The sequence below is a fragment of the Grus americana genome, chromosome 18, assembly GCF_028858705.1.
Source record: "Grus americana isolate bGruAme1 chromosome 18, bGruAme1.mat, whole genome shotgun sequence".
Classification (NCBI taxonomy): Eukaryota; Metazoa; Chordata; class Aves; order Gruiformes; family Gruidae; genus Grus; species Grus americana.
This window is the reverse complement of record NC_072869.1, coordinates 825,823-836,164: the sequence shown is the minus strand read 5'-3', so window position 1 is coordinate 836,164 and position 10,342 is coordinate 825,823. Positions and strand designations below refer to the sequence as shown.

At 49.0% G+C, this 10,342-nt stretch overlaps 1 protein-coding gene across 7 annotated transcripts in view; it reads left to right on the top strand.

Annotated features, from left to right (window-relative positions):
- Positions 1–10,342, top strand: part of TBC1D16 (TBC1 domain family member 16) — a 31,981-nt gene that overhangs the window by 239 nt on the left and 21,400 nt on the right. For 4 of the 7 annotated variants that reach the window (XM_054846629.1, XM_054846626.1, XM_054846628.1 and 1 more), the window contains exons 1-3: positions 67–164; positions 6,784–7,019; positions 8,064–8,685. In XM_054846629.1, coding sequence (XP_054702604.1) covers positions 6,842–7,019; positions 8,064–8,685 — 800 coding nt within the window. In that variant the 5' untranslated portion in view covers positions 67–164; positions 6,784–6,841. Of the gene's footprint in view, positions 1–66; positions 165–6,783; positions 7,020–8,063; positions 8,686–10,342 lie in introns of those variants that run through there. The other 3 variants (XM_054846627.1, XM_054846624.1, XM_054846630.1) reach the window with 3 other exon arrangements.

Below are 10,342 nucleotides of genomic sequence, written 5' to 3'. Positions count from 1 at the left end.
GGCGGGGCGGGGCGGGGCCGTGGGGCGGGCACTCCCCCGCCGGGCCGGGCCGGGCCGGGCGGAGCGGGACAGGGCAGGGCAGGGCAGCGGTCCGCACGCAGGGCCCGGTGGGGGTGCGGCGGTCCGTTCAGCCGCCAGAAGTTTCCTCGGGCTCGTCTTTGCCGGTAAGAGCGCCGGGGCCGCGCGGGGCGTCGTTCGCCGCGGGTGCGTTGAGCGGCGTGTCACGCCGGCTCCGTGCGGCGGGGCCGGGCTGGGCCGGGCTTCTGGGCTGTGGTGGGCGGCAGCGGGGGCCCGGCTGGCCTCTGCAGCGGCTGCCCCAGCCCACCCGGGCCCACAGGGACGGCTGCCCGTCACGCGTGTCCCTGTCACGCGGGTTCGTGCGCGGTGAAGGGGACGAGGCAGCCAGGTATCCTGCCTGGCACCCCGGCGATGCAGCCGTTTGTGTATCCCGCTCTTTGTCTTCCCTCCCTGCGTCCCCCCCCTCTCCCCGCCGCCGCTGCCTGCCCGCTGCCGCCGGAGCCCCGGAGGCGGTCGGTGTGGTGCGGGCTCGGGGCTGGCAGAAAGCAGAGTGCGAAATAGTTCTCAAACTTTATCTTCCGCTCTTTTGGAGTGGCTCCATACAGCTTGCGGTATTTTTATGATTTCCTTACTTTTGGGGAGGTGGTTTTCTCTCAAATTACCCCAATATCTACCTCTTCGTTGGCTGAGTTCTGTTAGCAGCAGAGACGTGAAGATGGATGGCTGGGATCCTCGGCAATTATTTGATGTATGGCCTCCAGGCCAGGGATTACGTGTTGATATATTGCTTGCGGTGTTGCTGATGCTCTGTAAAATAACTCTGCCTCTTCCTCTGAGGTCTGCCCGTCTCTTCTGCGCTCAGACTGGTAGCTTGTCTTGCAAAGGTATTAGGTTCTTAGTTGCCACTATGACTAAGAAATAATAAAAGTGAAAGATATTTTAAGAGAAAACAATAGAGACGTTAAGACCAGCTGTTGCCGGGACAGCTCAGGATAAAGATCTTGGGGTTGCAGCTCCTTTTATAGAAACCTTTAGGTTTGTGGGCTTAAAGTTCGTTCTCATTCTGGTGATAAATTGGCTAAAACCAGAGGTGTCTCTGAAAGCTGCTTTTCTGACCCTGCGTTGCGTTTGCTGAATATCTGGGTTTATTCCATATGTCTTGCTGCGCGGTTGGTGTAACACTGGAGCGCTGGGATGGGGCAGAGCGTTGCTTTCTTTGCAAGAAGGTAGAGGGGCACGGCCCTGCTACAGTGGGGTGAAAAGGAGACTATTTCAAAGGGTCAGTGTGGATAACTGATGTCTGTCGTATTTGCTATTAGTTCATCAATTCAGCTGTGAAACCAGGTTCCAGGGATTTTGTAGCTGCTGATATTTAGGGATCCAGTACTGTGAGCATTACCAGGCCATGGCTGCAGGATGCAGGAAATAAAAAAGCCATAAAAGTGTTACCTCCTGCGCAAGCACTGCCGTTAAGTAACATGAAATGATGTTTAATCAAGGGATGAAGGGACATATGGCACAAATAATTTCTCAGCACTAAAGCTTGTGTTGCAGTTTGACTTTTGGTGCTGGAGGGGTGGTAAGCTCTTTGTTTGCTTTTTAATGCCTAAGCAGGTGTGGCTGGGAGCAGCAGGCAGGCTCCAAGGATAGCATTTCGTTTCCCTTTTTATCTCTGAGTAACAAACTTGCAGTATTTAGTCTGCTGTCCCTTTTTTACCTTCTCAGCTGAGATGCATCTGAGCAAAATCTGTTCCACTGAAGTGACTGGAATTGGAGTTGTGCGAGTGTCAGGATTTCAGCCATCGCTGGTGACTGCTGTTACTTTTCCTTTGCTCTGTGCGCCACTGCTGCACCAGCAGGTCAGGAATGAAAGACTTTTTGCTGACCTACATAATTCTCCCCATGAAATGGGATGACTTCGGAATGGCTCCCTATGGTAAACTTTTTTCCTTGATTTGGCTAGGTCATCTTAAATAGCTCCAGCTAATAGCTAGTAGTTTTAAAAGCTTCCCCCCCCCCCCCCCCAATGTAGAGGTATTGCGATACAAAGGGAAGGTCGTCACAAGGGCTCTCGTGTGTACGTAGAGAAGTATAGATCAAGTGAGTGACTAGCTGAGAGTTGCACAGAAAATCCTGTCAGAGGACTGGAAAGAAGCTGCGAGTCCTGACTCCCGGGCTCCTGTACTCCTGTCTCCGGCCGCTCTGCCTTCCAGCGTACTGAACCTGGGCTTGAGCTGCCAGAGGTGCAAACTTGACATTTGCTTTTCCCAAGGGGAGGAAGAGGCAGGAACTTTGGCAGTGTTTGAGACCTCCTCAGTGCAGTGACTCTCTACTCCTTAGATACGTAAAATCAATTTTAAGTTATTAAGGGCAAAAAAGAAAATAAGCCTATTGTGTTTTTCTTACTTAAGGCATTTCATGCTTAAATTTGGTGCCGATGTTTGACAGCTCGTGTTTCTCCTCTGTGCCCAGACACGCTGTACCTCTCATGTTTCGCTTCGAGAGCCCTGTAGCTTGGCTTATTTTGCTTGTAAAGCTATTAAACACTTGCACAGCAAATTTGCCCTTGGAGCCACAGGACTCACTGCCAGACATGAAGTGCTCAGCAGTGTGACTTGTCGGCTGCAGCCGACCCCAAAGTGCGGGCTGTCATATGCCTCTATAGGCTGAACTTAATTGTGAGAGAAGCCTTGTTGCCTTGCATGCCTGTGAACCGCTCCAGTGTCAGCGTGTGCCGCACGGACTGAGAGGCATGTGCGGGAGCCTGTGTCAGCCCGTGCAGGAGCCCTGCATTGCCCTCCTTCGCCAGAATGCAGGAATCTTGTGCAACCGGAGGCAGCAACATTTGGTCCAGCAGCGTCTGCCAAGGTGGGGGTACGATCTGCCAAGCCAAACAGGATTTTGTTGTTTATCGGTTTGTGAGAAGGGGAAGGGCATTTCCACGGGAGGCAAGCAGCCGGTGTTATTTAAGATGCTGCTGGCTGGAACTGGTCAGGCTCTTGTGAAGAGGCTCCTGGGGTGATTTCAGGAGTTGGCTCCCCAGCGTGTTTCTGAGCTCTCATGTAGCTGAGAAGTGCTGGCATTGACTGGGAGAGCAGCCAGGGGCTGCGAGAACAGATTTGGTAGCTGTAGCAAAGATTTTTTAGTGGCGACAGTTGATGTGTGGGAGAAAAAAATGTGTGTGTGCTTAATAAATATTGGCACTCAGCAAGAGCTTATCAGCTAATTCAGTGCTTCAGCTTCTGGAGAGCTGGGTTGTCTCTGCCACATTGAAAAGAATCCTTTCAGATCAGGGGATAGATAGAAAATTAATATGAAAAATACTTTTTTTTTGAATGGTGCTAATTTAATGCTGACTTAGCTGTAGGACGGTTCCCACCTGCCTTCCCAAGCCTGCTCAAGAGGCAGCAGTGATACCTGCTTCTCCTCACGAGCCAGGCCCCATGGGCTGTGTGTGCAGACGTTGTCCCACGTAGAAGAGGGCTTGGAATAGAGCAAACCCTGTGGATTTGGTCTCTTTTGTACTGGCTGGTCTGTGTTGTATGAAGTCCTGTCCTCTGGGAAGGAGAGGCACGTTCACAAGCTGTTTCAGAGACTTCTGGGGTCGTACGAGTAGACTAGCTGACCTTCAGAGGTCCGGTCCATCGTCTGGTCCTAGCCGGGACTGACTGCCTATCTATTTCTGCAGCCTGTCTTTGAAACCCCTCAGTGATGGAAATGGCTTCTTCAGTTTGCCCTGTTCTGCTACAGCCTTGTCCCTGCTGTTGGAATGACTGAACTAGATATTCCTTGCCACAGTTTAACTGCCTTACTACTTCTCCTGTCCTCCATAGACAGCTCTTCCTTTTTTCAGCAGTGGTGATTCACATGTATGAAGACTTTTAATGTGTTCCCCTTTCTTTAATCCTTCCTTGGCAATCTCTTTCCATGCCCCAGATCACTCTTGTCACTCTCCCTGAAATTGTCCAGTGACTTGCATCTGTTTTTCTTTAGTGCTGCAACCAAAGCTATGCAGAATTCCCTAGCCTGTGGCAAACTCAAGAGGATTAATTTGAGTCTTGCTGATGATGTTTATATATCCCAGTACATTTGGCTATTTGTTTGCAGCATCGTAGTGGGCTCTGATTTCTGATGCATGGCTCTGATTTCTGATGCATAGCTCTTCTGCAAGACAAATGCAACGGACTAAATTCCTGTGCTGGCAGGACATCATATTCCTCACCTCCCGTCTCTTTTGTGTTTCCTTGTCCCAGCCAGCATGTGCAGACCTGCAGTGCCATCCACCTGCACATCAAGGCAGTGCTGGAGCAACAGGTGTTCTGCAGGATCAAAGTGATATTTCCCTTTAAATTCCTCCTGCTTTCCAGGGAGCAGCTTTTGATCTTCTACCTGTTGCTTTGTTCTTTCTCTGCTAGGTAAAAGCTAATTAAATGCTGCCTCTGTTAGCAGAGAAGTCCTGTGCCTCTGCCTGCATTTCCAAGAGCCCCTGGAGAGCTGGACAGCACACGAGCTCGTTTCATACGTGCATCCCCATCTGCTGTCCTTAGTAGGGAAAGCTCACTCCTGTTTTCTGAGGAAGCATTCCCTGGTCAGCAGCCACAGGCAGCTGGTACCACCTTCCTTCTTTGCATACACAGGTTCTGCGCTTTTAGAGTTCTGATGAAATAGCTGACGTAGCTAAAGGTCTGGATAGCCTGGCTGGCTTCAGATTTGACAGCAGCGGGGCACGGCTGAGCAGACCATGCTGCCCACAAAGTGTTGTGGTAACAGATGGCCCTCTCCAGCTGTGCCGGAGGCTCAGGGCCTCTGGTGCTGGACAGGTTGCCCCACATCGCTGCTTTGGACACCCTCAAGGCTGTGTTGAAATGGTGTGTTGCAACTTGGCGGTGGGAAGGAGGAATTGCAGCTGAGTTTGCTGTCTGTATTCTTGCAGGGTGCAATGAGAGGAAAGGTGACTTGCTCTTTAGATATGATTGAGGCAAATTACTTTCTCCAAGATATAACCCAGAGCCTGAAACAGTTTTGTGTGTCTTGGCGATCTGGACAAGAGCAAGCACGTGGCTCCATTCATGTTTGATTTTTTGGGCTGAGATGTGAAGATACGCGTTGCGTTTGGTGCTAGAAGGAGACATGGGTGCGAAGGACTTGCAAAATAATTCTCTTACCCTAAACACTTGCTGGGCACAGTATGTAGCAGGGTTGAGGCTTCTCCATCAAGTTCTAGCAAAGCCTGAAATGCAGAAACTGCTTATGCTGCGATTCAAGCTGACAAATCTAGCGATTGCCAGTTAAACCAATAGTTTGTCCTTTAATGAAGCTCTGTCAACTACTTGGCAGTCTCACTTGCAGTCTTCTGTACATACAAATCTGTCAGAATCAGGACAGCTATTTTCCTTCCCTGCAGGTTTCACTCTGCTCTTTGGGAAGCACTGGTTTCTGTTTGCCCTTTCTGCTTATCACTTCCTCGTTTGTCTGGAGATACCATTAAAAGCAGAGCTAGTCAATGTTTGATGGTGCTTGCTTTAAGCCCCTAAATGTTTCCTGCATACAGTGCCCCTGATAGGCCCCGACTTGTCCTGTCTGCTTTTCTCGTTAGTTCTGGCTACCCCTGTTGCTCTGCAGACCGCGGTGTGGGACTTGTGGCGAGGAACGCACTGAGCTGAGCTCTGCACGTGCTGCCCCTGGACCTGGCACCCAGGCGATGTGTGGTGCGTGCTAGGTCAGACCGGCTTGTTCACCAGCAAGTAAGGCCATGTAAATACAAAGGAACAAAAGTCGATGGTTCCTCTCCTCACGTACTTCTGGTGGAACAGAAAGTGCCGTGCCTCTGATGGTCTGCTTCCCAGCTAGGGATGGTAGCAGCAGGCAGCGCCTGCTCTGCATTGAATTGTTTTGGGCTGGCTGTGGGATTGCTTCCTGCAAGACCCACCATCAAGTCTTCTTCCTGATTTGTTTGCTGAATAGTTTATAGCTTGGGTGATCCCTCTGGATTCACCGTAGGGCTCCTCATCAACAGCCCCAATGAGGAGCACGTCTCGTTTGAGTATAGGGCGTGCTCGGTGGTTAGCTGGGGATCGTGCTCCACAGTTAGCTAAAGTTACCTTGTTTGCCTTGAGTTGGTGTGCCGTACGCGGCTGTCGGAGTCTGCCCACTCTGCTGAACATGGGTGTCTCACCACTTACCTCTGAAAAAGCTCTATTTAACCATCACTGCTCAAAAAAACCCAACCCAAAACCCTCAAACACATAGCAGGATTATGACAAAAATTGGTAAGCACAGAACAGACTTGTTTATATTAACGTTTTTCTGGAGATCAGTGGTTACTGTGGATGAAGCAGCAGCCCCATGTTTAATGTCCTGGTCTCAGCAGTTTTTCTGTGCTGAAGGAATCCTCCGGGGTCTACTCTGACTGTCTTTGACATCCCCAGGACAGTGATACATCAGGCAGCTCTGCATTGCCGAGCTATTCCCTTAATGGGCAATTTTCAGTGACAAGCATTACTTTTCTGTTTCCTCCCCACAGTAACTATTGAAATGTGGGGTTTGCTGCCTTCGTATTTCTTCATTGCAGAGAAAAACATCCCAGGATTCTGTATTTCAGCATCTTTAAAACATAGAGGTGATGTTACAGATCCAGAGCATTTGGAGGATCTTCCTTGAGTTGTAGGATTGATGCAGCAGTTGATGGGAGACCTCTTCCTTCTCAGCACGTGCTGTGCTGTTGTTATATTTATGCTAACACTATTCTTTCCTCCTTCTTGGCAGATCTTCTGAATTTGGCTCCTGATTAAAGCTGACAGATAATGGAAACATTTCCTTGGCGATGTCTCTGGGGCGACTCCTCCGACGTGCCTCTTCAAAAGCTTCCGACCTCCTGACCTTGAATCCTGGTGGTGGCAGCAGTTCATCTTCTGTGCTTGATGGGGAGATTATCTACTCTAAGAACAACGTCTGTGTCCACCCGCCTGAGCTGCTACAAGGCATCGGAGAGCATCATCCAGGTGACAGGGTGTCGCAGACACTTCTCACTCACTCTTTTTCTCTCTCCTGGGGTGTGTGTTTGTATCAGATTCTACATCTTGGGCTTTAAAGAATGAAGAGGTGCTGGTGGGGGACAGGGCAAGGCAGTCTTACAGAAGACTAAGGAAAGCCATCTGCAAGCTGATCTATCAGCTCTTCTTTTACTAGGAAAATTGATGATATTTCTCCTTTCTCCGCTGGTCTAGTGTGGATTTACCTGCTTTAGTAAGTCCTTTTGTATTGCCAGAAAATGGACAGTTGTCACTTGAGGACAGTAACTTCTGTTGCTCTTCAAATACTTGTTTCATTTGGGAAAGCCAAGTATCGTCTTGTAATTGTCATTGCTAGACTGGCCCCAACCACCATTGGTAAAGAGAAAAGAAAGAAAACCTGATTGTGGCTGCATGCACTGGAGCAAATGAAGATAAATACTGCTCTGTCCCTTTAGTCCCATCTGTTACTGCGCTCTTTCATGTTTTCATCAGAGAGCCGTGGCTACTGGCTTAGCTTCACAAAAGTGATTATTCTGTGAACATTGACCCACGCTTCCCTTCTTGTGTGCGTGACTCTTTTTTCTATTGGCTTTCCATGAAAATTGTAGCCCTTTAGCTACACAAAAGTAAATATTCTTAAGAAAGAAATGTTTAGCTGGCACTTGAAATTGTTTAACTAATAAACAGTAGAAGTTTTTCATGTGGCAACATATTTCAGAATTTACTTTTGATTAGTAATCTGTACAGGAAGTTGAAGTATTTGCATGTCATTTCTATGTCCACTTGGACCAGAGGGAATTTAGACTATTCAAAAGCCATATGCAGACTTGAAATTATTTGTAAATACTGAATAATGCTGAGCACTCCACCATTCATTTAGCAGAATTCTCGCCTGGTAAATAAAAGGGTTTGTTTTGCCCATGTGTAATGGTGGCGAAGTGGGGGGAGACAGGGAAGGGCAAATTTCAGGCTTATGCAGTTTCCTACAAATAAAGCTGTGTCATAACCAATTGCTCCTTTACTCTCTCGAAGGCTATTTGTGCTTGTACGTGGAGAAAGATGAGCTACTCGGAACCACGCTTATCCTTGCCTGGGTGCCAAACTCCCGCATTCAGAGGCAGGATGAAGAAGCCCTGCGCTATATCACTCCTGAGAGCTCCCCTGTCCATAAAGCTCCCCGCAAACGTGGCCGCCACACTCAGGGTTTCGGCATTATCCGTCAGGCTTCCCCCACCGAGCAGAGGGGGATCCTGAAAGGAGAAGACATCTTGACCGTGTCACAGCTTGTGAAAGATGTGGCTTACATCAGCTCCCCCTCTTCGGAAGGGGAGAAGCTCTCCCAGAGCTGCCCTACAGCAGACAGCACCCGCCGGTCCCAGCCTGCCCGCAGCGACTCAGGAATCCTATCGACAATCAGTTCTCAGGAGGAGCAGAACAGGTCGGAGCTGTCGGTGGAGGGGACAGAGGAAGGTCTGGACTGCAGGCCAGAGCCAGGGGAGGATGAGGGCTCCTTGGAGCTGTCTGCTGATGACGTGAGCAGGGACAGTACTTTTGACTCTGATTCTGATGCCTTCTCTTCCCCCTTCTGCCTCTCTCCCATTAGTGAAGCCCTCGGGAAAAGCAGTAGTTCTGTGTTTCTGGATAATGAAAGCAGGTGAGTGCATCCTTTTCTCCAGTTTCTGGGTGAATAGACGGGGTGCTGGTGGCTGAGTTCAGAGATGCTGAAGGAAACTGAGTGGCATTGAGCTGAATATCCTGTCTTGCTTCAGACTTACTACAGACACCTGTATCATTTACAGGAAATTGTTTGCCAGCCCAGTCCTGCGCCTGCTCAGTGAACCCTGGCCCCGAACATTCAGGGCTGTATATGTACAGTCTTTCAGGTGAACTGTCTTGAGCCCTGGAAGCAGCGCTACTAAACTAAAAAGGTCCTTTGTTGGTCTAATTGGCTCTGCTGAGGAGATGTGCTAGTTACTTCTTGTGGAGAGCCACATCAAAGTGTCTGTCTGGCTTCCTCGGAGCTGGGGGTGCCTCTCTGCAAGGCACCGCGTTGACATGAAGTCTGCATGTGTGAGCTTGTTTTGCTGGTGTTCAGAACGTGAACCCACTTAGGACATATAAATATTAATTCTTGCATGTCTAACTTGGATATTTTGATCAACGCTGGTATATCTAAATGTCAGCTCTTCTCAATGGCATCTGCAGTAAACCCTTCACAGGGGAAAGGGGGCACCTTGGCAAAGGAGGAACGACCAGTAGGGTACTGGTATTGAGACACAGTGTTTCTGGCTTTCTGGTCTGGGCTCTGTGCAGCGTATCACTCATTTCCATCTTGGGGAGGACGGGTGTGCTGCGTTCATGATGCACTGTGGGGCTGATTTTAAGGATATAGCTCAACTTTGAAACTACGCCTGAAATTAGGAAGAACGAGTTCTCCTTTGCGTGTGTCAGCAATGCACAGACTGCATTAAGACTTGACATTAGAAGATATTTTGCCTCTTTATTTTATGGGCTAATCTCAAGCCCAGACAATGCTAGTAAGAACAAGGTTTATGAAGGGAGTATTCTAATTGATTCAATTCTTTCTGGATATTTTAAACTCTTCAGTGTGGTGATCTCAGACTTTGTATCAGCTTTGCATTTGATATATGTCCTAGCAGTATGCTTCCAATTAACTGCAAGCTCACAGCGTTTTCTGGGCTTCAGCTCTGCAGCAGCTGGGCGGGCAGCAGTTTGAGCAGTGCCTCAGCCGTCCCATCCCATCCCACCGCAGCTCTCCTCTGGCTGCGGAGGGGCATTGCAAAGCAGCTGCGGGGTGCCCAGGATGGGCCTTTGGTTTCCAAACTGTGTTGAACACCATCAGTTAACAGAGTCCCTTTTAGCTCTCTAAATATGACAGTCTCTTTTTTGACAATTGTTAATAGGAATGTAACAGACTTTGGAAACTACATAAATGTCACAAAACCTTGAAAAAAATTTTACAGAGAGGCCTTTGAATGATTAAATATCATTCCTAATAACTGACTTTATTTTGTTAGTTCCTAGGCTTTTTGTCCTGTTCAGATTCTGTTCTGGCACTGGGCTGCTGCTTGGGGGTTGAGCCTTTAGTTGCATCCGCTTGCAGAGAATGTCGTGTTGGTTTAGAAATTTCTTGGCCTTGACTTAAAAAACAAAAAAGCCCCCAAATCCACTGCTGCCAAAGCCTCGGTTTGTTTAAGGTGTGTAAATTTTTCTTCCTCGAAGCAGCACTGACGATCCCAGTCCTTGCCCTGGGCCCTGAGGCCGCGGGCTGCAGTCTCTAAGGTTTTGCC